General features: G+C 45.7%; 1 protein-coding gene across 5 annotated transcripts in view; it reads left to right on the plus strand.

The window, feature by feature from the left end:
* The window catches only part of LOC115090455 (hyaluronidase-2-like), a 79,856-nt gene that overhangs the window by 45,309 nt on the left and 6,615 nt on the right, over nt 1-27,932 (plus strand). For 4 of the 5 annotated variants that reach the window (XM_029599573.1, XM_029599575.1, XM_029599571.1 and 1 more), the window contains exons 2-3: nt 4,463-5,444; nt 19,330-19,419. In XM_029599573.1, the coding sequence (XP_029455433.1) occupies nt 4,521-5,444; nt 19,330-19,419 (1,014 nt within the window). In that variant the 5' untranslated portion in view covers nt 4,463-4,520. The remainder of the gene's footprint in view (nt 1-4,462; nt 5,445-19,329; nt 19,420-27,932) is intronic. The other variant, XM_029599576.1, reaches the window with a different exon arrangement.

Below are 27,932 nucleotides of genomic sequence, written 5' to 3' on the forward strand. Positions count from 1 at the left end.
TGAGAGCCCACTGTTCTGTGCCCTCTCCAGTCACGGCGCGAGCGAAGCATACTTTCATTGGCCTGCTTGGCTGCACATTTTACTTACTGAATCGCGCGGGAATACCTAATAGGGCCATCAACATGCATTTGCATGTTGATGGCCCTATTAGATTCAGGAGGGTTGGATGCGCGTTTTGGACGTGCTATTACCCCTTACTGAATATGGGGTAAAGCTAATGCATCAAACGCGCGTCCAAATGCCGGCTAACTGTATCGGCCTGTTAGGTATTATCCTTAGACTGTCCTGTTTGTTTATGAGCCTGTGAAGTTTATTTATTTATTTATTTAGGAACTTTTACTATACCGACGTTCGTAGGGCACATCACACTGGTTTACAAAAAACTGAAGCAGGTAGAAAATACATTGAACAAGGGGGGCAGATAAGGGGGAGCAGGCGAGAAAAGGGAAGAGGGGGTAAGGGATAAAGACAGCTGGAATTATAGAGGCAGCCTAGCGAAAAATGACAGGAATTAACAATGATGAACAGTAACAAACAATAGAAAATTAACTATTTTACATAATTTCCTTGGTACATGTCTAAGGCAAGCAGAGTAGGGGGGGGGGGAAGGAAGAAAAACTCCAAAAAACAAAAACAGAGGGCAGGGAGGGAAGGGGGGATGGGGGGGAGAGGGAGGAAGGGCTATGTTTGATGTCTGGGTAGGCTTGTCTGAAGAGCCATGTCTTGATGCCTTTTTTGAAATTGTGTAAGGAGGGTTCGAGTCGTAGGTGGGGAGGAAGGGAGTTCCAGAGTGTGGGGCCGGCGACAGTGAAAGCTCTCTCCCTGGTATTGGTAAGGTGGGCGGTTCTGAGGGGTGGGGTGTACAGGGTGCCGGCGAGGGTGGTTCTAGTGGGGCGGTTTGAGATTTGGAAGCGAGGCATGTCCTTGAGCCATGTGGTGTTATTTTTGTGCAGTGTGTTATGTAGGATGGTGAGGGTTTTATATTGAATACGGAAAGGGGTTGGGAGCCAGTGCAAGTCCTTTAGAATGGGGGTTATGTGTTCAGTCTTGCGGGTATTAGTTATTATTCTTGCCATCGCATTCTGCAAGATTTGAAGCGGTTTGATGGTGGAGGAAGGGAGGCCTAACAGAAGGGCATTGCAATAGTCCAGTTTGGAAAGGATGGTCGTCTGCAGGACTAAACGGAAGTCTTGGGCATGGAGGAGTGGCTTCAGTTTTTTGAGTATGTGGAGTTTGTAAAAACCTCCTTTTAGTAGGGACTGAATGTGTGGTTTGAAGTTGAGGTGTTGGTCTAAAAGGACTCGGAGGTCTTTTACAGAGGAAAAGGTAGGGTGGGTTAGGGGGGGAGCAGAAATAGTGGAAGGATATGTGTATTCAGGTTGATTGGAGATGTCGAGGCTTTCAGTTTCAAGTTCATGCTGCAGACTGGGTTCATAGACGCCAAGGGAATGATGCAAGCTGAAAGATGCAGCCTTCTGAACTACATGTCCCATGGTGCACGGTGCCACCCTGTTGGATTAGTTACGATGTCTTTCAAAAGTCAGATAAATAATAGGATTATCAAATGGGTCCTATGTACATGTAGTTCAGTTTCTATTTAAAAATAACAAAAAAAATTAAGCAGCCCTTCAAGTGTATGGATATAATGAGGCAAAATTGGGACGGGAGTGGCCTGGGCCTGCTGATCTGGAACCATCAAGTAACTCCACAGTGAATGTTGTGACATCTCCTACTCGCCTGCCTCCTTGCCCTCAGCGATTCTGGCGGGAGACGTGGAAAGAAAGTGAGTCAAGTCTACACTGCGTGCCTCCGACGTGGCCCATGTCTCCTTCCATTGGAAAGGCCTGAACAGGTGGCGGGAGTTTAGTACATAAGAAGTGCCCAAGCCTGCTGCATGAGCCGTGCTGTGTCCAGTGCCGACCGCCCCAAGCGGCTGAAACGAATCCCGAGAGAGCAGATTCAGGGCTGCCAGATGACCTCATTGTTTCCAGCTCCCATCCCAGAGTGTTCTGCGCCCCCTCGTCCGGTTCCTCCTCCTGCGGGGCTGCACGCAGAGCAAGCTAGTGCTATTCTCGGACTCCCTGCTCCTTTATTCTGGTTATGTCTCACTACTACACCAAAATGTACTGTTAACCATCCTCAAAATATTCTCTATTCTACTGATTTTATTTCTAACCTTTTTTTTTTTCCCCACTGGTTTCATTTTGTCATGGTCAGTGGTTCCTAAGTTCTAACCTTTATTTCCGTGCTATGAAACAATATGTGTGTGGGTCTTGAGGTGAAACGGCCGGGTTTTTCTTTGGGTGAATTGCAGAGAGAGGGAGAGCTGGTGTGTTACGGGCTTGGTGCTCCTCTTCCTCCTGAGGCACCATATGTGGAGAAGTTTTGAAAGTGTTGCTCATGGATGTGCTTTCAAAAGTTAAGTGCTTCTATTTTCCAGTCTTTGATGTGAGCTCATTGTTTAGAGTATTGGACTGACTTTGAGACTTTTTATGGCTTTAAATGCAGCATACAATTACTAATAAGACTGCAGGCATTTAAAGCAGACTTTTTTTTTTTTCTTTTAATGTGGCATATGATGACTTTCCAGGGTTAAACGAATGGTGAAATTGTATACCTCACTTGCCCATTTGATGCCAGTTTACACATTCAGTTGTGTGTTGTGAGGTGCAGAGTTTCTAAGATTTGGTTTCCACTTTGTTTTTTGTTTTTTTTCCCAGTTGTTTTTCAATGTGTGGGTAACTGTGCGTTTTTTCCTTGTTTTCATCTCTTCTTCTTCTGACAGAAGGAGTTGTTCTGTGCTACCTGTCTTTTTCAATAACAGACAGTTTGCCGCTATGTATTTAGACAGATGTGCGGTGTAAATCGACAGCCACATCTTGTTTTCATTGCTGAACAGCCGTTGGCCTGCATGTACACGCGTGGCCCGGCGCCTTTCTCCTTCGCAGAGCCGTGTGCCCGTCTCGTCTCGTCTCTCTCTTGGAACTCTGCCCTGGCTCTATAGAATTTTTATTAAATCATACACATGAGTAAATGTGATTCTAAGTGTCAGATTTTATTTTAAAAGTTCCATGGTAGTCTTGAATGTGCAGATGTGTGGGGTTTTTTTTTAAACCATTGTGGGATTTTCAACACAAGTTTCTGAGCATAATGGAAACCATCCTGTGCAGGTTTACTGATGACTTACCCGCAGAAGGATTTCTGAGAATCCTGGGATAAAGTAGTGTGGTTGCTGTGGTGGTCCAGTTGAATGCACAGAAAAAAAAAAAAGGTTAACAAATAAAAAAAAAAAAAGTTGGGATGCTACCTTGACGAAGGCCAGGAGCTTGGAAAAGAATGAACTCGCACAAACGCGGAATCAGACGGCACAGAGAAGACTAAGGTGACAGCACTGTTGGGGGAGCACGTTCCAGGACCAGATCGCCTTCGGGCCGATACAGTAAGGTGCGGTAGAAAGAGGGTGCGTTAGTGCCCGGCGCACCCATGTTTGCCGCACGCACAGTTCGGATCACCTACCGCTCAATACTGTATTTAAATGTGATCGGGATACTAAAGAGAAATTCAAACCCGTCCACTAACATTTTAAGATGTTTTTGAAATTAAATTAATCAAAACTGACAGAAGATTTAACAAAAAACCCTGGGCTTTCTAACCTGCTCTGAGACACAAAATTCTACTGCCTGTCATCTTCAGAACCCTCTTGCCCTTCACGCTATCTTTTGAAACATATTTTATGATTCACTTATATTCTGGCAAATCTCAGCCGTTTATTTTGTTTGGACCTGAGGAAGGGAGCATCGGTGTCCAAAAACTACTTAATAAATGCATTACCTACCTTACCTGAATGTATGTGCTGGGAAAAAAAGCGGATTATAAAAATCAAATAAATGAATATTAAGTTAGCCCAAGAAAAAGGCATCGCCTCGTGGTGTTTTTGTTAACCTTTCTTTCTGAGAATCCTAGAAATATGGGGCTGAAGGGGACCGCGGGAGGTCAGCTAGTCCTCCTGCTGCTGCTGCCAGGCAGGTCCCGCTATATCTAAACCTTCCCAGACAGGTTTACCTAATCTGCTAAAAATCTTCCAGTGACAGAGATTTCAGCACAACTCCGGGCAGCCTGTTCTTCCGAAGGGCTCCGGTTTAAATCTCTCATCCTACTGCAGTTTAAACTGAGTGCTTCTCAGGGAGGCAGCAGCTGGCAGAGCCTTAGGGCACTAGTTGGAACTGACTTGCCAGGCTGAGGGTGGGGCACTGCGTTTTCTGAATGGTTCTGCTATCAGTGATTTTAATTGATGCATGTCAGAGCTAAAGCTGGAATGCCTGACACTTGTTTTTTAGTTTTGCATTAGCTAAGAAAAACTGGATTTGGCTTAAATTTAGTAACTCGCTGCTTCTGGATTTCATTTCACTTCCCCCCCCAAAGAAGCCGGCAGGGTATAACTTTTCTGAGCTTTCTCCCACAGGTTCTGATCTTTGAGCTGCGGTTTCCTCGTGCCAGCGCTGACCTGAGCGGACCGGAGAATGCGCAAGGTTTCCACTTTGGCACTGCCATGGCTCTGGTATATTACCTTTGCCAGTGCCCAGAGGGAGGACGAGAAGCCGACTTTCCGGCCTGTCTTCACCCGCCGGCCCTTCTTGGTGGCCTGGAATGCACCCACCCAGGACTGCCAGCCTCGCTTTGGGGTCCAGCTGGACTTCAGCCTCTTTGACCTGCAGGCGTCCCCAAATGAGGGCTTTGTGGACCAGAACCTGACCATATTCTACAAGGAGCGTCTGGGCCTCTACCCGTACTACGAGCAGCAGCAAGCAGTGAATGGGGGCGTTCCGCAGAACAGCAGCCTGCTGGAACATCTGGACCGACTGCCGGAAGGCATTAACAAGTACATCCGCTCCTTGCACAAGGACGGGCTGGCGGTCATCGACTGGGAGGAGTGGCGGCCCATCTGGGTGCGGAACTGGCAGAGCAAGGACATTTACCGCAAGGCCTCCCGCCAGCTGGTGGCAGCGAAGCACACAAACTGGTCGGAGGAAGAGGTGGGCAAGCAGGCGGTGTTTGAGTTCGAGGCCTCGGCCCGTGACTTCATGGTCAAGACGCTGCAACATGCCAAAAGCTACCGGCCCCGTCAGCTCTGGGGCTATTACCTCTTCCCGGACTGCTACAACCACGACTACAACAAGAATGCCGACACGTACACGGGCCGCTGCCCCGACGTGGAGGAGAGCCGCAACGACCAGCTGGCGTGGCTGTGGAAGGAGAGCACGGCCCTGTACCCCTCCATCTATCTGGACCAAGTGCTGGCCTCCTCCGAGAACGGGCGCAAGTTTGTGCGTTCGCGCGTGAAGGAAGCTAGGCGCATCGCCAACAAGCACCACGAGGGCTACTCGCTGCCCGTGTTTGTGTACACACGGCCGACTTACAGCCGCAAGCTTCAGTTGCTGAGTGAGGTAAGAAGGCATCCTCTCTTCCTATGCGTTTTCTATAAGCAGGGGCTGTGTAGCAGAGCTAGCCAAAGGGATCTGGGTTCTGGAGGGAAACCACCACTCCTGATCCTCCCTTTAATTTTATAACTCTTTTGCAGCACAGTGATCCATCAAAGCCATAGGGTATGCTCTCCCACTGATGGGTTGTTGTTTTTTTTTAATTTCCAGCTTTGTTATATTTAGTCCTTCTCTTTCTATTTTGAAACCTGCACCAGTGGCAGCAAAACGCATCAGAAATAGACATTGGGGCTCTGCAGCAGTAGCAAGAGACCTAGGTTCAGTTGTTACTGAGCGTGGCTTCTGCTCCTTGAGCCATAGGCACTGGGGGTAATTCAGAGGTGGCGTTCACAGCCCCTGGGGACTACTGCCAACTCCTAGACGTCTGAGAGTGCACACATGCCAGTTCCAGACAAAACAGTAATTCACATGCGATGGCTGGGAGGGGGGTAAAAATGGGGCCAGGCTCCCCCGGGCAGTTGTGTATGAATGCTCCTGGCATTGTAACCCCCAATCAGAAGCTAGTTTGGGATTGAGTTGGAAGCCCAAAGAGCAGAGGGGAAACTGGCAGGTCAAGAAAACAGTGTCAGGGTGCTGGGACAGCCTGCAGAATCTGGGTCACCTGGCAGCTGTGCAGTAGCCCCAGACAAAAGGGGCGATTGTGTGCACTAGCCATGCCAGGTCTGTGTAAACATCCTAGCTGGCATGCACAGTCTGTGACTCGCATTGAACTTGGATAGGAGTGTAAAGGAAAGTTATTGTAAACCTGTGGCTCGGGAGCCTCGCCGGGATTGGGGCAATGCATGTCGTGGGCAAGCAAAGTCACCCTCTGGGCATGGAATGTCCCCACTCTCTCAGATTATCATCCGGCTGGAGACTGATGCACCTGTTCCTGTGTCTCCTGTCTCACAACTGCCCCTGCTTCCCGATTCTTTCCTGTCTATCCTATAAATTGTGCTATGCTGCCAGCTGCTGAGAGAGCAGGCCTAGGAGCATGAGTGTCCCCTCAGGGTTAGAAGGCACAGGTCTGCATTCTTTGTACCTCATAGTTAAGTATCTTGTCGTATTTTTTTTGTAATTAAGAATCTAATACTACTGCTACTATTTATCATGTCTGTAGCACTACTAGATGTTCCCAGCACTGTACAGATACACACACGAGAGAGTCCCTGCTCCATGGAATTACCATCTAGTAAAGACAAATGTGCATGATGTACAAGAGCCAATGAGAAGTGGCTCTTTTTTTTTTTTTTTTTTTTTTTTATCACAAAGTGCTTGGGATTTAAAAGAAACTTAAAAAATACGGAGTTTTTAAACTGGATTTGAATTCAGCCAGATAGAGAGAGGTTACAGGTAGTGCATGCCCTTCATCAAGCTTTATACCTTATGTCTCTCCCTCCTTAGGATCGGGGTAATCCTGAGTTTAAAATAAGGTTGTGCAGGGTAGGCGGTGACGTGAGCCCTTTGTGCTGCGGTGTAGCTGCTGCAGCCTCGAGGGTGAACCCATGAGGCACACGCTGGCAGCTGGCAAACGCACCCTGCAGCGGGACAGTCTGGTTCTGGTAGCTGGCAGGACTTAGGCGGGACCCCTAGAGCAGTGAAGACTGGGTCCAAAAGCAGACTAATGGAGTCAGAGATGGGCCAAGCTCGGGGCAGGCGGCGAGCAAGAGTGGTCAGGTCCAGGCAAGGGGTGTGAAGTCCAGGTGGTAGGCATGTGTAGTCGGGTCCAAGCAAGAATTGAAGATCTGGAGAGTCAGGCCAGGGGTGGACAAAGACACACTGAAGATACTGGCCAAGATGGGGACAGGACAAGGCACAGGAATTGGGAACACTAGGCAACACGCGCTGATGCCAGGTCCGGAGGCGCACTTCATAGAGAGGGCCAGAGAGAAGCAGGAAGAAGATGACGTCCGGGTAGCGCGCGTGTGTACTGGTGGTGTCCATGCCACGGAGGGAGGCCCTGCCAAGCCCCGGGGTGAGTGCGGTGGCTCACGGGGGGGCCAACCCGTGAGCTACCCATCTGAGCAGAGGTGCAACAGAATTCCTGATTACCCCTGCAATATTTCACTGATTTACTTTTTTTCAGCAAAAGTTAATTTACAGCAGACTTTAAGAGTGCATCCTGGCCCGTTAGTCTCATGCCCACTAATAATGGATGAATATGCCATGGAAGCACAGTGCTTACTGTCTGAATGTTTTACCAGTGAGTAAAAGTGTACATTGCAAAGCAGGAATTCTTGCATTAGAGCTGCCCATTCCTGTTGGCTCTACAAGATACTTTTTTTTTTTTTTCTTTTAATCCTGTTTTTGATTGACATCTCTAAGGTCCAATTGTCCACGTTTTGAGATAACAGCATGTGCTTCTAGCAGGTGGGAGAACAAATAGTTTACACTTTCAAGAGATGCCTTTACTAAGGATGTCCCTGCCTGCAGATGGAGCCTCATATCCTGCCCCTCGCTCCATCTCCCCATCCTGCCCAGAGGCCTCCGATGGTGCAAAGGAGAGGCCATGGCAGCTCTGGAGCTGTGAGAAGTCAGCACCGGGTAGGAGATTTCAAGGGGCAGAAAAACTGGCGCTAGAGACTGCAGAGAATGACTGAAACCAGGATGGGTAGGAGACCAACTATGTGAGAGGGGGATAAAGAGAGAGAGAAGAGAAAAAAAAATAAAAAAAAAAGAACAGCAAGAGAAGAGACTGAAGAGAAAGTGCATACAAACAGAAAAGGGGCCAAAACACAGTTCTGAAAATATAAAACCAAACCGTTTAAATATTAAAGAGGTTTTCCTTGCGTGTGAGGAAAGAGGGCCAGGACTTTCACAATCTTCTGTTTGGAATTTTGGCAAAGAAACTTTGTAAAGTGGCAAAAGGAAAGCTGAAATGGAAATTAAGAGATAAAACATTCATAATATTAAAACCATATTGATGATAAAAAGAATAAATGGCAAAACAAACATCCAATAATTTAAAGAATGTACATAATTGTAATATTTCCCAAATGCCAAATATTTCAAAACATCTGTGAATAAAACATACAGTAATTTTTAAAATGTTTTAATATTTCAAACATCAAATTACACCAAATAGTTGAAACTAATAAGGATTTAAAAATCTCCTCCCCTCTCTCTCTATACCTGAGATCTTTTAATTTCCAGTCATCATGAGATTGATGTGGATGGGGGAAGGTAGGGCCACACACAATTTCTTCTCTCTCTCATATACAAGCCTATGCTCTCTCACACATTCCCTGTCTCACATACACAGGCTCTCTATCCCTCACACACACATTATGGGGATTTTATAACTTGCATTCACAAGTTATAAAATCAAGGGTCAGCGCACAAAAGGGGGGTGTACAATCGTGCACCTTGCGCGTGCCGAGCCGCGCTGCTTTCCCCAGTTTCCTTCCCCCCCCCCCCAGCCCTACTCTAACCTCCCCCAAAATTTATATTTTACCTTTTGCGCCTGCCTCTGGGGGTGCCGGCACACTATCCTTTGACGCAGTGGCAAAGGCCGCTGTTTTGCAGGCCTCTGGCCACGCCCTTTTTTGCAAGTCGAGGACTTACACGCGCCCCGGGGCTTTACGCGCACCACCGGGCCTTTTGAAAATAGGCCCGGCGCGTAGGGCTTTTAAAATCTGCCCGTATGTGTGCGCCTACGCCTACCTGAGAGAGCCTTTGTTGAACTCACAGGTTTTTACATGCGCATAAGCTTCCACACAGACCTGCAAGCAGGCTCTCTTGGACATGCACACAGACATAAGAACATAAATTGCCATACTGGGTCAGACCGAGGTCCATCAAGCCCAGCATCCTTTTTCAAACAGTAGTCAATCCAGGTTACAAGTATCTGGCAAGTACCCAAATATTAAGTAGATCCCCTGCTACTGATGCTAGTAATAGCAGTGTCTATTCCCTAAGTCAACTTGATTAATAGTAGTTAATGGACTTCTCCTCCAGGAACTTGTACAAACCTTTTTTAAATCCAGCTACACTAACTGCACTAACCACATCCTCTGGCAACAAATTCCAGAGCTTAATTGTGCATTGAGTGAAAGAAAACTTTCACCAATTTTGTTTTAACTGTGCTTCTTGCTAACTTCATGGAGTGCCCCCTAGTCCTTCTATTATCAGAATGGGTAAATGTGAATCTGTTATTTATACTCTTTCCAGACCTCTATCAAATCCCCCCTCAGCCGTCTCTTCTCCAAGCTGAACAGCCCTAACCTCTTTAGTCTTTCCTCATAGGGGAGCTGTTCCATCCCCTTTATCATTTTGGTCGCCCTTCTCTGTACTTTCTCCAGTGCAACTATATCTTCTTTTTTTTTTTTTTTTTTTTTTTTTTTTTTAAGATACAGCAACCAGAGTTGTACACAGTACTCAAGATGCAGTCTCACCATGGAGCGATATAGAGGCATTATAACAGTTTTCCACTTTATTAACCATTCCCTTCCTAATAATTCCTAACATTTTGTTTGCTTTTTTGACTGCTGTAGCACACTGAGCTGATGATTTCAATGTATTATCCACTATGATGCCTAGATCACTTTCCTGGGTGGTTTCTCCTAAAATGGAACCTAACATCATGTAACTATAGTAAGGGTTATTTTTCCCTATATGCATCACTTTGCACTTGTCCACATTAAATTTCATCTGCTATTTGGGCGCCCAATCTTCCAGTCTTGCAAGGTCCTCCTGCAGTTTATTACAATCCGCTTGTGATTTAACTACTCTGCATAAATTTCTGTCATCCGCAAATTTGGTCCTTACTTGTCATACCCCTTTCCAGATCATTTATAAACATATTAAATAGCACCGGTCCAAATACAGATCCCTGAGGCACTCCCCTATTTACCTTTTTCCACTGTGAAAACAGACCATTTAATCCAGCTCTGTTTCCTGTCTTTTAACCATGCACACAGGCTCTCATAAAGACACACACAAATGCACATAGGCTCACCTACTTTCTCATACACACGGGCTTTCGCACAGTCATGGACACACAGGTACACAGGCTTTCACACAGACACACATGCATTGTACACAGGATCTCACACACATATGCACACAGGCTCTAACAGACATGCAAACTCACACAGAAGCTTACACATGCATTGAGCACAGGATCTCACACACAGACTTTCACATATACGTGCACACTCAGGCACACAAGCTTACACACATGCATTGCACGCAGCATCTCACATAGATACATGCCTACAGGCTCACACACAGACGTACACACATACATGGCCTCTTCTGCTTCAGGCCATGGTGGGATGAGCTCCTCTGTAGTCCCCACTAGTCTTCCTGCGCTGAGGGAGAAAAGCTGTGCACAGCCATGGGAAAAGTTTTTGTGTGTGGCCACGCACGCGCACAGTTTAGAGGGAACATTGCTCAGGCTCTCTTCCTTCAGAATAATTCTAGACCACATTTCAAATCCCTGTGCTTTCTTTATGATCTCTGTACTGTAAGTTGATGTCTGTACTCAGTAGTTTTTTTCTTTAGCTATAAATCTTAGTTCCTCCTAATGAAATTCCTGACTATTCTAAAACTCGTGTGTTGCTTTCCCAAGTCATCTTTTTATCTTAGACATTTTCCATTTTTAATGATCCAACTACCTGGATATCCTTTTAACTTGTTCCAGTTTTGTTCCATCAGTGGAAATTTCTATAGCAAGGTTTTCTGCTTGATTGTCATTTTTTGATAGCCTTTTTTTTCAAGACCCTTCATTTCTCCCAGATTGCACCCCATGTAGGTAATTTGCAGCTGGCTGGGCACTTTCCCTGCCCAACTACCTGCATTGTTTCTCTTTAAAAATAAGCAAGTGCGAAATGTGGGGTTGCCAAACAGGATGAAAGTTAGTGTGCATGAAGCTTTGGGTAGGTGCTAATTTCTGAAAGTAAAATGTGTGGCTTGGCTGCACATTTTACTTACTGAATCATGCTGGAATAACTAATAGGGCCATCAACATGCATTTGCATGTTGTGGGCGCTATTAGTTTCGGGGGGGGGGGGTTGGACACACGTTTTGGACGCGCTATTACCCCTTACAAACTCGCATCCAAATATGGGTTAACAGTGCGCTCCACCGGAGCACACTGTACTGTATCTGCCTGTTAGTTGGGTCTCACCTAGATGCTGTTCAACAATTAGTGTGATTCTGTTTCTAGTGACCTGCAAAAGTGGTATGCGCTATCAAACTTGCTGTCTTCTGGTCTTCCACATTCCCTTGCTTTGAGTTTTGTGGACTAGAATGAAGACATTGACAAGAGTGGCTTCTGAGAATTTGTCAGTGATGTGTATTCAGTTCATCACATTTGAGAGATTTAACTCCTCGCTTTGCCTATTTTTTTTTTTCTTTTTGCAGAAATTCCACAAATCTGTTGGTTTTATCTGGTGGTTTTTTGGGGGTTTTTTTTAATCCCTTTTCACTGATCCTATACATTCTCTAGTAGTAGCTATAAAGGGTTTTGTCTGAAGCTCACCACTGTAGAATTATTTTCCAGTATAGTCTCTCCAGTTTTTAAAATTTTTCTCTCTACAGAAGGGAATTTAGTGTCTTCTCATTTCATTCTACACTTCCTGTGTTCCAAATTCTTTAGTTTTGCAAACCATAGTAATCCAGACTGGTAAAGAGGGATCTTGGCAGTTGGATGATGCAGTGGAGATCATGTGCCGAGATCATGAATTCATAGACTTGTCCCAAGGAGAAAAAGAGGGGAAGATCTGTACAGACGTGGGTATATCCGAGCCACCCCTTTCAAGGGCAAGACATAGGCAGAGTTATGTGAGGGGTTCAGTAGGAGGTTTTCGGACTTGCAGCAGTGAAGTGTGCTGTGCTGTGCTTGCCAGCGCAGGATGGCTCGGGTGCTGCTGCTTCCAAGCGCATATCTGCCCAGCGTTCAGGCCCCCCCCCCCCCCCCCCCCCGGTCATTTTCATAATAGCAAGCTCTGACCTGGACCCGGAAGGGGATCTCGTGACTTAGAACTGGGGGTAGAAGGTCTGATTTATTCTGGGGGCTCCAAGTCAAAACGGTCTGTGTTCCATATTTTTGGGAGACTCTGAGCTTGACACTATGATTTCACCTGCACTTAAACCTACCATTCCTGGCCAAGCATGGCTAATCACAGGTACCTAACCTGACTCTTGGGATGCAACTCCAAAATGAAAATGGAATCCCACAGATACTAATAATTATCAGTCTAGAAACTCCAGAGGTCTGCTACTTTTATGGCACTGGGAACTTAAAAGGTTCCCCATCCTCATACTAGTTTGAGAAAGGTGTCTCTCTTTTTTTTATTTTTTTTTTTTAATAATAAAACTAATTTCTCAATGGTATAGCAGGAGTGCTAAGCATGGGTTACATAGTGCTCATACCATTCCATGGGGGATAGAGAACAATATCGCACGGTGATCATACCACTCAAAAGGTGCCTCACGTGGAGGAAACAGAATAGCATCACATAGTGCTTGCACCGTTTCATGAGTGCCTTGCACGGAATAAACAGGACAGCACGTGGTGTTCACTCTTGGAGCACTCGTTCACTTAAAGGGGCACCGTTTCTGAGGCCTTCCAGTAACTCGGTTTGGACTAGTAACCCAAGAAGCAACATATGCTGGCTTCAGTCACCTGTTACAAATCACCCGTGACATAGCAGCCAGTTAACACTGAGCCAGTCCTGCCTAGGATCCTATCTACACAGTTAGATCATACATCGTCAAACATTTAAATGGAGTGGGGGGGAGGTATATGGCAGCAGCTGAAATTGGGCTGTTATCCCCCACGACTCTTAAAGAGGGCACGTCACAAAAATATCTGTCTCAGAAGGTAATCTGTAAAGAAAAGGGATGACAAGTGGAGGCAGGTCTGAGGATATGCAGGAGGCACGGCAATGAGCACAAATGCTTGTCGTGTTGCAAATCCTCATGGCTAAGCAGATCTAAACATTATCATTATCGCTATCACAGAAATAGGCTACATCCCAGTTATAAAACTATCTAGCTATAATCTGTTCAGAAAAGCCAGATTGGGCAGAGAAAGAGGAAAGAAATGTACTTTACATAAACAAAAAAAAAGCGAGATGCTGAAGATATGGGGAGAGGAGGAGGTGCTGCAGAAGAGAGCTGGCCCCTTCCATCTGCATTGGCGTGACCTACAGAACTCCTGGCACCAGCAGAAAAGTTGGATAGAGAGATAATCAGAGACCTACACAAGATTTCCAGCAGCGCCTCCCTCTTCCGTGCAGAGCCTGAACGTGATTGGACCATTTCATCGAAGGAACCAGAGGCGCAGAGATCCTGAACTCCCTCCGAGCATCTCTCTTGGGGCAAATGGTCATAGGTGGTGGCAGTAGTGGACCTGGGGGGCTTACAGATGGAGAAAGTGTCTCTAATATGCAGGTGGGTGGTGACCAGAACTTTCAGTCATCATCAGATGAGACGGTTTAATGTTGGAGCCGAAGCATAGAGCAGCGGATCCTGCAGAAGTCAGCGTCCTGGACTTCAGGAGCAGTAATGTTGCAGAAGGGCTGGCAGGGTGGGGAAGCTCTTTGAAGCAGAATAGGAATGGGCAAAAATGTACAGGAAGGAGAACAAATCTTCGTGTTAGGAGAGTAAACAAAAGGAAGAGGAAATGGAAACTGGTTTGGCTTTCTGAAGGCTGCGGCTGAAAAAGAGAGGGCAAAATCATTTAGCATTCGAAAAGTACAAAGCATTTCAAAAAGAGCACAGAGAAGAATCTCTGGTAAAAGCCAGAAGGAGGAGGGAAGGTAGTCCAGACAGCAAAAAGATGAGAACAGAAGAAAAATAACTCGAGGGGGTAAAGCAAAGTGAAAATTCTTTTTTTCCATATATGTTAGCAAAAAGAGAAAATACAGCAGTGGGATTAAGATTAGCAGGAGAAAAGGGCTGTATGGAGGATGACGAAGAAAAAAAATGTTTTTGTTCAGTAGTCACTTAAGGAACTGGAGGACTGCAGGTGGTTGTACATGTGGTACAAGGGTGAATGCTACACCATTTGCAGAAGAAAAGCCTTGCAAAGAACTAGCAAGATTGTAAGCAGACAAAGCTGCGGCGTAGGGTGAGAAATATTTTAGGATGTTAAGGGAGCTTTCTTGGAGTCAGGAGTGGTCATTGTCCTCTATAAAAGTGATAACAGAGGAGGCGCTGGATACCCCAAACCAGTTAGCCTTACTTCAGGAAGCAAAGGATAGTGAAGTACCTAGAGCCAAGCAGATTGCAGGATGCAAGGCAGCATGGCGTTCCCAGACGGAGATTGTCAAAGCGGATCAGTTTTTTTGATTGGGTGACTAGACCAGTGGTTCTCAACCTTTTTTTCGGCCGGGATACACCTGACAGATGGTTCTCACATGCGTGACACACTGAACATGTGACCATCATGGGGCTAAATGTAAATATACATTTTGCATCCTCAGGAACCCCCTCGACCCCCAACAATGGGTGCAGAGCAGAACTAAGGCATTACCCGTACAACTCGCTGTACAAAAAGATATTCTGGTTCTGATGACATCTCAGAAGCAAAACAAACTCCCTTTACTACCAGGCACAATAGCCCTCCTTATGAAAAGACAGTAATTTACCACTAATGTATATTCTATTGAGAAAGCATAACAAATAAGATTGATACAAATGCCTACATGCTAGTTAAATACCTCACCTCGGTCACACACCCAGAACTGACCTTCACCAAGTACAGAAAGACCACAAATTATAAATATGGAGACAGAAACTGGAACGGAAAACCAAAAAAGCCACTCTGCATGCGGTGCAAACCTGGAGAAACGGAAAGAGAAATATAGCACCTAACATAGTCCCAGGATCTGCAATAATGCACAGAAATTAATCTGCTCAAAGTTACACCTGCATTATGGAATACGCTGAAACAGTAACAACCCTATCTATGAAAAGGCAACACTACAAATTTTAAACCAGGCCCTAAACACCAATACACCTCCTATTAGGAAAACAGAATAAGCCAAGCTGCTATAGATCCCCACACAGAAATAATTGTAAAACTATACTAATAAATGATACAAAGCAGCTGATGAACAGAATAACATCCAACAATTAAAAACTCATAAAAATTATTAACAATTGTCCAAATAACAATAAAATATTTCCAAACAGCAGACATCACATAATACCCAATAATTAAAATGGCAGTCAATCAAGAAAAATAAACTTTAAAAGACACCTTTTATTTACCATCTCCAGCAACTCTCCTGCTCCTTTCCCTTGCAGGCCAATAGCACACACCAGGAGCAGCAGTGGCTGCTGAAGCTCTGTCTTCACGGTTCTCTTCCTTAGGGCCAGTCACTCATACACAGTCTGTCTCGCACACACCGGTCACCTCTCTGACCAGTCTCTGTCTCTCACACGCACACATGCTGCCACTTATGCACCCATTCTAACACACCCGCACACACACTCACGTGGAGCCTGGCCTCCGCTCTTCAGCCTCTCCGCTCTTCGGTCCCACTGGCCTGGCCTCTGGCGGCAGCACGCAGGTTCTCTCCGCACTTCAGCCGCCGGCCCGGCCTCCGGTGCCGGCTCGCAGCGTCCCTCCGCTCTTTGGCCCTGCCGGCCTGGCCTCCGGTGGTGGCACTCCCCTACCAACTGCATCGGCCAGTCTGCCCCCGGGGAGAAGGGAGGCACAAGTGGGGCAGTGGAACACCGGGAGCTGCGAGACACTGAGAATCGCTGGACTAGAGCATTAGATTCAAGGGTATGTGCTGGATGTGGTCTATTTGACTTTCAGCAAAGCTTTTGATGCTGTCCTGCATAGGAAGCTCATAAATTAACGGAGCAGCCTGGTGGTAGGGCCCAAGGTGATGCATTGGAATAGAAACTGCTTAAGTGAGAGACGGCAGAAGGCAGGGCCGGATTTAAGATTTTGGCACCCAAAGGCAGAGTGCCATGGCGGCGCCCCTTTCAAGCTGTGCCAGCGCTCGGCCAAAGGAAAGCAGAAGCAGGCTCTTCCTTGGCCTGGATATTTGGTACCCTAGGCAGTTTCCTGTGTCGTCTGTGCCTAAATCCGGGCCAGGAGTTTACTCAGCAGGAAAAAAAAAAGGTGATGAGTGGAGTGCCTGTGTGATCAGTCCTATGGCTGCAATTCAGTGGAGGGGTTAGAAGGAAAACTTTTTTTTTGCCTTTTTACAGATGATGCTAGGATCTGCAACAGAGTGGAACCTTTTGAGGGAGTAGATGGAATGAGAAGTGATCTCAGAAAGCTCAAGGAATGAATTGCAAACCTGGTTAAGATTCAGTAGAATTTTACACGTATTTTTATTCAGTTGATATACCGCCTTAGCATAGTAACATAGTAAATGATGACAGAAAAAGGCACAATGGTCCATCCAGTTTGCCCAGCAAGGTGGTTATTTTATTTTATTTTTTTTTTTTTAAGGGTAGTAACTGCTGCTCCATACAGGTTATATCCTCCCCTCCCCTCTTCCCCCTCCCCCCAGCCTATTCCTCGGTAAGGCACAAGGTTGATTATGTAGTCATGTTACAAACTACATATCGCATAACACAAAGAGGAGCGTGCGGAACCAAATATTGAGCAGGCAGTCATTAGGGATGAAGGACAGGCAAGCAACTGGGAAAGGACCTTTGTCTGTGACAAGGGATGTGGGCAAAGAGAAGAGTAGCGCATGCGAAAGTGTCGACGTGACGGCCTGGCTAAACAGCCAAGTTTTGACTTCCTTATGGAAGGAAAGATTCCCTACGTAACTCCAGTGAAACTTTGCTCCACTGTTTTAGGTGCAGAGCAGCTGAATGCACGCATCCTCGTACAAGTGAGAGGTGCAGAAATCCAGGGGAGTAACGCATGATGGGAGAGTGAGAAAGACGCGCCCCACCCAGGAGAGGGACCTTAGGGGGATCATGTCTGATCTTAGGATAATGAAACGGTGCAACAAGGTGGTGGGCAGAGCCAGTGGGATGCAGGGGTGCATAGAGAGAGGCATAACCAGCAGACAAAAGGAGGGGATAATGCCTCTGCACAGGTCATTGGTGAGACCCCCACATAGAATATCAGTTCCAGTGTACCTCAGAAATAATATAGACAGGCTGGGAGGTGGTCCAGAGAGAGGCTGCCAAAATGCTGCAGGATCTGCCCAAAATCATATAAGGGAAGACTTAGGGGATATATTTTATAGCAGCCTGCTTAAATTAGGAAAATACATGTGTAAATTACACCAAATTTCAAAGTCAGCTCTTAATTATCTCACCAAGTTTACTTGTACACAATTACATCTGTGTGCAGCAGATTTTATGTGCATATCTTTGAAAATGCAAAAGTGTGTGTAAGTGCAAACCCCTCTGAGACCCTGCCCTGGGAATGCCTCTACACACATACAGGACATGGGCTGGCGTGCAGGCAATTCTATAAGAAGCCATTTCTACAGATAAGGCATTGTTTTAGCCACGGAAACGCCTTAAAAAAAAAAAAAAAACTACTTTAAATACGTATATCCTGGAGGAAAAGAGACAGGAATGTGCCATTTTAAATTAAGAAGGGAGAGAGATAATAGACATTCAAATACCTCAAAGGTATAAATCAGATACAAGAAGCAAATCGAGACAGATATTCAGCTGGTCATGTGCAGCCAAAATCAACCAAATAACTTTGTCTTGATATTCAGCTCGATTAAGGTCTGGCTGCATGTTTGATCAACTTTCAGCCTATATGGCTGACCAGCTATAATTTTCCTGGCCCAAATTAAATGTAGCTGGTTAGGGGAAGGGGCAGTATTTGAAACAGCAAGGTTTGTCTGGCTAACTGAAACGTAGCCAGAGAAAACATTTACCTATGGACCTCAGAGGAAATAGTGCTCCAGAACAAGAGGTCAGGGTATGAGGCTTTGGAAGGTAAGATTCAGGAACAACATCAGAAAAAATTATTTCTTTATTGAAAGAGTAGTGATGCATGGAATGGACACCCAGTGGAAGTGGTGGGAGGCAAAAACCTTAACAGAATTTTAAAAAGCCTGGGATAAGTGCAGAGGATCCTAGGGAGCGAAAACATAAGGGGAAAGCCAGAGATCAAGATGGGCTTAATGAGCTTTATCTGTTGCTGTATTCTATGAGAAGAGTAGGAGCAGGGTTGGGAGGTTACAAAAATCTATCCTTCGTTCCCTCAAGAGCAGAGGCAAGGGAAGAGGTGATAGGGCAGAAAAGGGAAACTCGATCTAGTGGTACTGCATGTTGGTACCATCTGGCTACAAGGCCCCAGAAACCAAATGGGGAGTTGTAGCTGGATGGTGGTGGCTGGATATTGTCCAGCAAGGCCACAGGGACTACGAGGCTGGATGTTTGGGCACTGACCTTGTTACTTTTTAGTAGCTGTCTTGATTTTTACAAAGTTTGGTGGTAGTAGGATATAAGGGAGACTGGATGTTGGATGATCATCTGCCCAGGATGGTAGAGAATCAATGAAGAAGCAGATGAAAACAGACTTACAAGCTGTCAAGCCTCTGCAACTAGGATGTACTCTTGCAGTGGACAGGAATAACTGGGTAGGTTGGATGGACCAGTTGGTCTTTTTCTGCATACACTTACATCACATTGCCCACCTTTTCCTACCACAGAACAGGCATCGCACAGGCAGCAGCATAAGCTTCCTTCACACAGACATTAGCCCAGCACAGGCAGCAGCAGTGTAAGCTCCTGCCCCAGCGCGCTGACAAAGAACAGGAACAGCGGTAATGGTGCAGGATTTCGTCGCATAGAACCCAAGTCCTTCTCTGGTAGGATTGTCTTCCCCCCTCTAGGGTCTCATTGTCAGAGATTTTGCTACTAACATCCATCTCTTGCTGTTTGTCTGTTGCAGAAAGACTTGGTCTCTACTATAGGTGAGAGCGCTGCACTAGGAGCTGCCGGGGCCATATTCTGGGGCGATGCCGACTACACTAAGAGTAAGGTGTGTACCAGTTACAGATGCATAGAGTCAATTACTGTAGCCTGCTTGTTTGTCCAAGGCAAGCAGCAGAGGTGGTGCCAAATCAAGGAAGAGGGCACATGGGTTGGTTATGTAGAGGTCAATATCCAAAAGCCATTTAGACGGATAGCTCACGAGTTATCTGTCTAAAAGGCAAGTTTTGCCACATCTAGCCATTTATCTGGCTAAATTTTAGCTGGATAAGATGATATCCGGCTATAATTCATCCGGATAAAAGGGGCGTTTCTGGAAGGGGTTTAGTTACCCAGGTAACATAGCTGAATGTGAACTATATTTAGTTCCTTATATTTAATTTTCCTTTGAGTTAATTGTAAACCGGCATGATGTGTTCTACGAATGTCGGTATATTAAAAGTTCATAAATAAGTTAAGGTAGGCAGATAACTTTTAGGTCTGCTTCAGAGGAGGTCTAAAGTTATCCGGCATTGGATCGCCAGAGAGCTCTCTACATAATTGGATATCTTCCCACACCCTTCCCCCCCCCCCATGAGGTGGGGTTCGCTGATCACTCCCACCTCCTCCTCTTTGTTTAAATTTTGTAATGCTACCCTTTAGCCACCCTCAACCATCATAGTGATATCCCCCCACCCTGCCAGGAGCATAAAAACCTCGGCTGGGCAGTGCTGCTCTCGGCATTTCCAGCATGCAGCTTTATAGGTGCTGAAAAGAGGTATGGAAACATTGATAATACATTCGTCTTTAATACTTTAATCCTATCCGACGAGGATAAAAAGAGGTCCTGCCGTTCCACGAGATCTTTCTTGCTGCATCTCTCCGGGTGACCCTCTTTAATTCAAGACAGACAGCTGGGTATTATAGTTGGTGGTCCTAGCGAAATGATTTCAGACTTATTAAAGTTTATCTTATATCCTGAGATCTGGCTTTTAAGTTCCCAAGATTTTGCGCAGGACAGGGGTCGAGGTAGTGGGAGAAGTAAGAAATAATACATCATCGGCATAAAGCCATACCATCAATATGATAACCACAGATTGCTCCAGCACTTCTAATCATCTGTGCCAGAGGCTCTATAACTAAACTAGACAAGGGGACAACGGGGACAACCCAAAGAACAGGAAAAAGCCAGAGAATACCCATTAACTTGCACTCTTGCTCTGGGGTTGGAGTAAAGAGCTATCATCCCAGAAAACCAACTGGGAATTGATATTTCGCAAACACCACTTTCAAAAACACCCATTTAACCTAATCAAAGGCCTTGTTGGCTTTTAAAGGGAATATCAACCCGGGAGCTGCTTTAGATCGGGCCCACTTGATAATAGGTAGGAGTCTATGGGTATTCGTTGAGGATAGCCTGCCTTTAATAAAACCCAGTTTGATCAGGAGCAAGCGAGTCATTCATGAGCCACGCCAGATGCGGATGTAAAATTTTTTTGCTAACATTTTTTATTTTGCTATTGAGCAAGGATGTCAGTCAATGGAAGCCATAATCCAGTGCATCCTTTCCATTTTTATGAAGAACTGTCCTATCCACATCCAACAGTGAACCTACAGATGCCTTCTTTAAACGTATGTCTGTTAATATCGGAGAAAGGAAGTCAAAGTATGTTTTTTATACTATTCAATTTGGAATCCATCCGGACTTTTCCGGGTGGGAAGTTTTTTTTGTTTTTTTTTAAATTGCCCTATTCAATGTCCCCTGACAAATGAGGGCCTCCAATAAAGCCTGCTGACTATCAGTGAGCCCAGGTGGATTAATTCCCTCCAAAAAGGAGTAGATATCAGAGTGGGATGTTGGGCATGTATAACTGCTGATAGTATTTCTGTAATTCAGCGGTTATTTAGTAACATAGTAAATGCCAGCAGAAAAAGACCCAATTAGACCATCCAGGCTACCCAGCAAATCTTTTTTTTATTTTTTGTATTATTAAGGGAGTAACTGCTGCTCTGTGCAGCTCACCCCAGTTAACATAGGTTACTCCTTTTCTTCCTTTCTGTCCTTTAGCCATAAGACATCCTCTGTATTTATCCCATGTCCTTTTGAATTTTACTGTTCTTGTCGTCACTACCTCTTCTAGGAGGGCATTCTGTGCATCCGCTCCAGAAAGATACTTGATGTGTTTATTGTCCTTTATTTTACTCACCATCCTCCCCTGTCTCTTTATCTGAATAAGACGAGCCAACAACTTGCCTGTGTTGTCCCCTTGGTCACAGAATTTTTGCTTGGGCCTGTGAAAGAGGTTTTCAACATCTTATTGCCTGTAAATCTTTCACTTCCTCCCTAGCTCCCCATAGATCTTACCCAAACCTTTTTTTTTTTTGGGCTTGCCTTCTAAATGTGCAGTCCACACCTCAGGATCATGATTCTGCAGTCTGATCTTTCTAGAATAGCTAGAGAAGGAGACAATTGTCCCTCTCAGAACCCCTTTGTGTCTCCCACCTGAAGATGGAGGAATATTCTGACTCCAGATGGTGAGACTGAATATCCGGTCCTGTACTCTCAACCGGCTAAGCCCGTCCCCCAAAATAATAAATGTAACTTCCAGGAGCTTCCTGATTGGCTCTGTCCAACTGAAGGAAAATGGGATGGTGATCAGAGATGGTATTGGTTAAAATATCAATGTCACTAACCAGAAAAGCCCTGGGAGAACATAGACCAAAAAAAAAAAAAAAAATCAATTCTACTGTAAGAATTGAGTAGGTGAGGAAAAGAAATACTCTTTGCATGTCTGATTGCAAGCTGAATCTGATTGTCCAACAGTTCCGCATTACGATCCTAGGACATAGACAGCCCTGTGGACCTATCGATGATCTGGGCTATGCACAAATTTCAGTCCTCAAGGGTTCTGCTAACAGGTCAGGAAGCTTAGAGAAGTAAGAGACCTATATAGATTCACCGAGCCAAACTTAAGTGCAAGCAATTCACAAATTAGCATGATCCATTGGCCTTCTGTGTCATGCTTCACATGATGGATTACAATAAGCAATGATTCTGCTTTTCGTATTTAAGGAGGAAGTGTAAACCTGGCCCACCCAATCCTGCTTTAACTTTTGATGTTCTGCTTCTGTTAAATGTTTCCTGCGGCAGAGCTATTTGGACCTTTAGGCTTTGTGATACTTTGAAGAATTCTTTCATGCTTAATGGGTGAGGAAATTCCACGTTCATTATGCAATAAATTATTTAGCTGTAAACTGGCATTGTGAAGAAGTCTCGCAGATTTCTAAGCTTGCCATTCTAACATATAAAAAAAAAATTGACAAAGTCCCATTTCTCAACCTAAAAGCATCCAGTGAGCATTAAGGAATATTGAGAAGGTGATCTGTGCACAAGTCGGCCTGAACTTTTTAACTGTCTCTCCCACCCACACACACACAAGACCAACAAAAAACCCCATAAACATCAAACCATGACACCAAGTAGGCAAGGATTATAGAATTAGCTGCCAACAGAAGAGAACGCATTCATCAAATACAGACTTGGGTGCAGCCAAGCATGCGTGGAAGCAAATACCTCCGTAGCCCGGGTATCCAGGAAGCGGTCCACTTCATCTCTACTCTTACATCACCCTCCCTCCCCTTAGAAACATGTCCACTTCAATACCCACAGAGACGAAAACTAACAAAATTACAATAATAAATAAAAGACACGGTGACTGCACTGGGACCTCTGATTGCTTCTACATTGGTGCTGTTATCAGCAGAGTCGATTAACAAAAATTTCAAAATGCTAGAAGGTTGTAGGGGAAGCAGCAAGTACTGAAGGGGGAAAAAAGGTGCCAAGGAGCCCTGCCAACAAAAGAGCAGAATGCAAACAGTAATAGATTTCTCTTGTTCATCCATAGCTCTCTCTCTCTCTTCTTGGTTGCGTTGGTAATGACATTGGACTTCCACATGGGCAGGCAAGACGCCTAAATTAAATCTAGAAAACATTTTGGCCTCCGCCCATCAGATGACCAGACTGACTTAGCTGAGAGAGTCCAGTAAAAATCATAAACAAAAAGAACCACGCTGAAAGAAAAAAAAAGATGCGCTCAAACAGGCAACTAAAAAATGTTCAAATAAGAGATCACCGTGTCTAGCAGATCTTCCCAAAGTCACCACTGCAACCTTGCTGCGCTGCAGCTCCCCTGTGCCAACATTTTGAGTTACTGAGCCCAACTGCATGGAAGAGTTTAATGGGACGACCAAATAAAATGGTCTGCGCAGGCAAATAATTGAAGCAGAAGCCGAATTTCAGTCATTAGAATCCATGTCATCACTACGGTTCTCCTGCAAAAATTGCTCCACCGACTTAAAGGTAGATTTTTAAAAGCCTTGCGTGCAAAAACGACCACCTATGCACGTTAAGTCGGCTGCGTGGGAGCTACGTGAATTGTAAATAGCTGGGAAGGGGGCACGTACGTTGAGTTACGCGCGCCCAGAAAAAGGCGGAAAAGGGCATTCCAGAGGCGGGGCCAGCACTGATGCGTGTAGCCTCTGATTTTCCTCAGCCAGCGTGTGGTTAGGTGTAGGAGTCTGAACATCGGGGGGGGGGGGTGAGAGAGAGAGTGTCTCTTTATAAGGCTCAGTCTGATTCTCTATATAAGGACCATAGTAAGGGGGCACTTTGAATTGGGGTGAGTTTTCGGGAGGGAGGTTGGGGCGGGGGGTGTTACAGACACATTCAGAGGTATCCATTGTAAAATTGACCTCATTAAAGAAATTTTGACCTTATAAGTGATGAAAAGGATTTGTACACTGCAGTTAGCAGACATTGCAGTGTACAAATCAATTCCTTTTCATCACTTATAAGGTCAAAATTTCTTTAATGAGGTCAATTTTACAATGGATACCTCTGAATGAGTGTGAAACACCCCAAGTCAAAGTGCCCCCTTAAAATGGTCCATGTATAGCGTATCAGATGGAGGCTTATAGTCTCCCCCCCCCCGATGTTCACCAGACTCCTGCACCTAACTAGGAGCTGTAGCAAAGTGGCACGTGTAAAGCTGCAGACACGCACACGTGAAGAGTATTTTATAACCTACGCATGCAGGTTATAAAATAGCACATTTTTTCGTGCAGCAATATTCACGTGTTTAAGGGCGCACTCGCGGCCCTTTTAAAATCAACCTTTTAGTCTTCAAATACTTTTTTTATATGGCCATCCAGGGCTACTCTAAGCTTTGCAGGGTAACGCATAGAATATGTTGCTCCCCATCTTCTCAGCTCCTTCTTGACACTGAGGAATCTGTCTCCAATACTGAAGCTCAGTAGAAAAATCTTGAAATATGAAAATCTTCAAATCACAATATTTGCTCAGTTTTCTGACTGATGATATCAACAGTTTGTCAGTGAAGTGTGCATTCTGTTAAGCAATGGCCTGAGTGAACAATGTGCACAATCAATCTTCTCTAGTGATTGTGGTCCCGCTTCACAAGAGTAGTCCAGAGAGGAGGCTGGAAACTGCAGGCCAGTTAGCCTTACATCGGTGGTGGGGAAATTAATGGAGACACTGCTGAAGGAAAGGATAGTGAACTATCTACAATTTGGGTTGCTGGACCCCAAGGCAGCCTGGATTCACCAGGGGAAGGACCTGTCAGACAAACCTGAATTTTCTTTTTTTGATAGGGTGACTAGAGAATTGGATCGAGGAAGAGTGCTAGATGTGATCTACTTGGATTTCAGCAAAACGTTTGATACGGTCCTGCATAGGAGGCTTGTGAATAAAGAGAAGCTTGAGACTGGGTGCCAAGGTGATGGAATGGATTATAAACTGGTCGACTAATAGGAGACAGCGTGTAATGTAAATGGAATCTACTCTGAAGAGAGAACCGTGTTAAGCGGAGTTCCACAGGGATCAGTGTTGGGACCAGTTCTGTTCAATATCTTTGAGTGACATTTCGGAAGGGATATAAGGTAAAGTATGTCTATTTGCAGATGATACTAAGATCTGCAACAGAGTGGACATGCCTGAAGGAGTAGAGAGAATGAAAACTGATTTAAAAAAGCTTGAAGAGTGGCTGAAGATTTGGCAGCTAGGATTCAATACCAAGAAGTGCAGAGTCATGCATGTGGGGTGCAGTAATCCAAAAGAGCTGTATGTGATGGGGGGCTGGGGGTAAAAGATTGTGCACAGACCAAGAGATGGATCTTGGTGTGGGAGTGTCTTGGGTTTTGAAGATGGTGAAGCAATGTGACAAGGCAATAGCTAAAGCCAGAAGAATGCTGGGCTGCATAGAGAGGAATAACCAGTAAGAAAAAGGAGGCAGTGATGCTCTTGTACAGGTCCTTGGTGAGGCCTCCCCTGGAGTATTGTGTTCAGTTCTGGAGCCCGTATTTCAGAAAGGATATAGACAGGATGGAGGCAGCCCAGAGAAGGGCAATGAAAATGGTGTGGAGTCTGTTTCGGAAGACCTATGAGGAGAGGTTGAACGATCTGAATATGTACCTAAAAGGACTTTTTCTGTTGGAAAGAAAACAATAGAACTAGGTGTCATGAAATGAAACTCCGGAGGGGGAGGAGGGGGATGACTCAGAACCAACGTCAGGAAATATTTCTTTACGGAGAGGATGGTGGAGGCTTGGAATACCCTTCCGGAGGAGGTAGTCAAGAAGAAAACAGTCAAAGAATTCAAAGGGGCATGGGATAAATATTGTAGATCTCTAAAGGCTAGAGGACGGAAATGAGATAAGTGTGCAAGGGGGTAACTTGCTGGTACAGCAGTTACTACCCTTAGCAGAAGGCATGGAGGTTCCCAATATGCTTTTAATGCAACTGCAACTTTGCTCCCCGCTTAGATAGCAGGGGGAAAAGAGGAATTGGATTTAGAAGACAACCGAGAGGGGAGCTATACCGACGTGGACCAAAATGGCTGCCTAATTCCGGAGCTCTTCTACCTCGGCGTTACAAATCCTTCACCAACGCGATTCATACCTGCAGATTTCAGACTCTCTCGCAGCCCTTCAGCTACCTGTGTGCCAGCGATGATGACCAAACGAAAAACTGCTGATTTAAAGCAGTTTTCTTTTAGTAAAAGTGCCTCAGCGCTCCTTGGGGAGGACAACAATCCAACGCAGCAGGCCACAGCCTGCACAGGCGGGAGAGAAACAGCTACGGCCTGCAGAGGCGGGAAAGAAATGGAGGAAGCCGCACTCAACTCGTGCAGGGGATCAGCTCTCATGACCTTCCCTCGTGGGACGAGCTCTGTAGCTGGTTTTTAGAGATTTGGGTAGACACGAAGCAGTTTAAGGCTGAAATGCTGGCATCTATAAGAGATTTGTGAAGATTTATCCTCCATGGGGACCAGAGTGGATGAATTAGACCTGCAACTTGAAAACCACACTGCTGTTCTTACTAACATGGCAACCCAACAGAGACTTAAAAGCTGAATGTATCTCCCTAGCTAAAAAGCTCGACGACCTGGAAAACAGGTCTCAGCGCTGCAATTTAAGAATTAGGGGCCTGCCTGAAACAGCAGACTATGCCGACACACATGTGACAGCTCAAAAGGTATGTGCATTAGGGGTGTGAATCGTGTGATCGATCGTCTTAACGATCGATTTTGGCTGGGGGGGGAGGGAAATCTGATCGAGGTTTTTTTTTTTTTTTTTTTAAATCGTAAATCGGGGGAGGGCGGGAAAACGGCACACCAAAAAAACCCTAAAACCCACCCTGAACCCCCCCAAAATGTTTTAAATTACCTGGGGTCCAGTGGGGGGGGGGGTCCCGGCGCGATCTCCCTCTCTCTGGCCACGACTGCGTTAAGAGAAATGGCGCCGGTGGCCCTTTGCCCTTATCATGTGACAGGGCAAAGGTAGCGCTGGCGCCATTTTGGTTCCTGGCTCCCGAAGTCACGCGTGCAGGAGATCACCCCTGCTGGACCCCCAGGGACTTTTGGCCAGCTTGGGGGGGGGCCTCCTGACCGGCGTGCAGGAGGTCGCTCCCGGACCCCCGCTGGACTTTTGGCAAGTCTTATGGGAGTCAGGAGGCCCCCCCAAGCTGGCCAAAAGTCCCTGGGGGTCCAGCGGGGGTCCGGGGGCGATCTCCTGCACGCGTGACGTCGGGAGCCAGGAACCAAAATTGCGCCGGCGCTACCTTTGCCCTGTCACATGATAAGGGCAAAGGGCCACCGGCGCCATTTCTCTTAACGCAGTCGTGGCCAGAGAGAGGGAGATCGCGCCGGGACCCCCCCACTGGACCCCAGGTAATTTAAAACATTTTGGGGGGGTTCGGGAGGGTGGGGGATTTGTTTTAAAGGTTCGGGGTGGGTTTTAGGGTTTTTTTGGTGTGCCAGTTTTCCCGCGCCCTATTTAACGATACAATACAAATGCCCCTGACGATAAATCGGGGGCATTTGTATTGTATCGTGCACTCTAACGATTTTGGACGATTTTAAAATTATCTGACGATAATTTTAATCGTTCAAAACGATTCACATCCCTAATGTGCATTCATATTTATTTACGTTTTTTTATCTACCAACATTCATAGGTACATCATGCCGGTTTACATATAACGGTGTTAACAGGAAAAAGAATTAC

This window comes from Rhinatrema bivittatum, chromosome 4 (genome assembly GCF_901001135.1).
Source record: "Rhinatrema bivittatum chromosome 4, aRhiBiv1.1, whole genome shotgun sequence".
Classification (NCBI taxonomy): Eukaryota; Metazoa; Chordata; class Amphibia; order Gymnophiona; family Rhinatrematidae; genus Rhinatrema; species Rhinatrema bivittatum.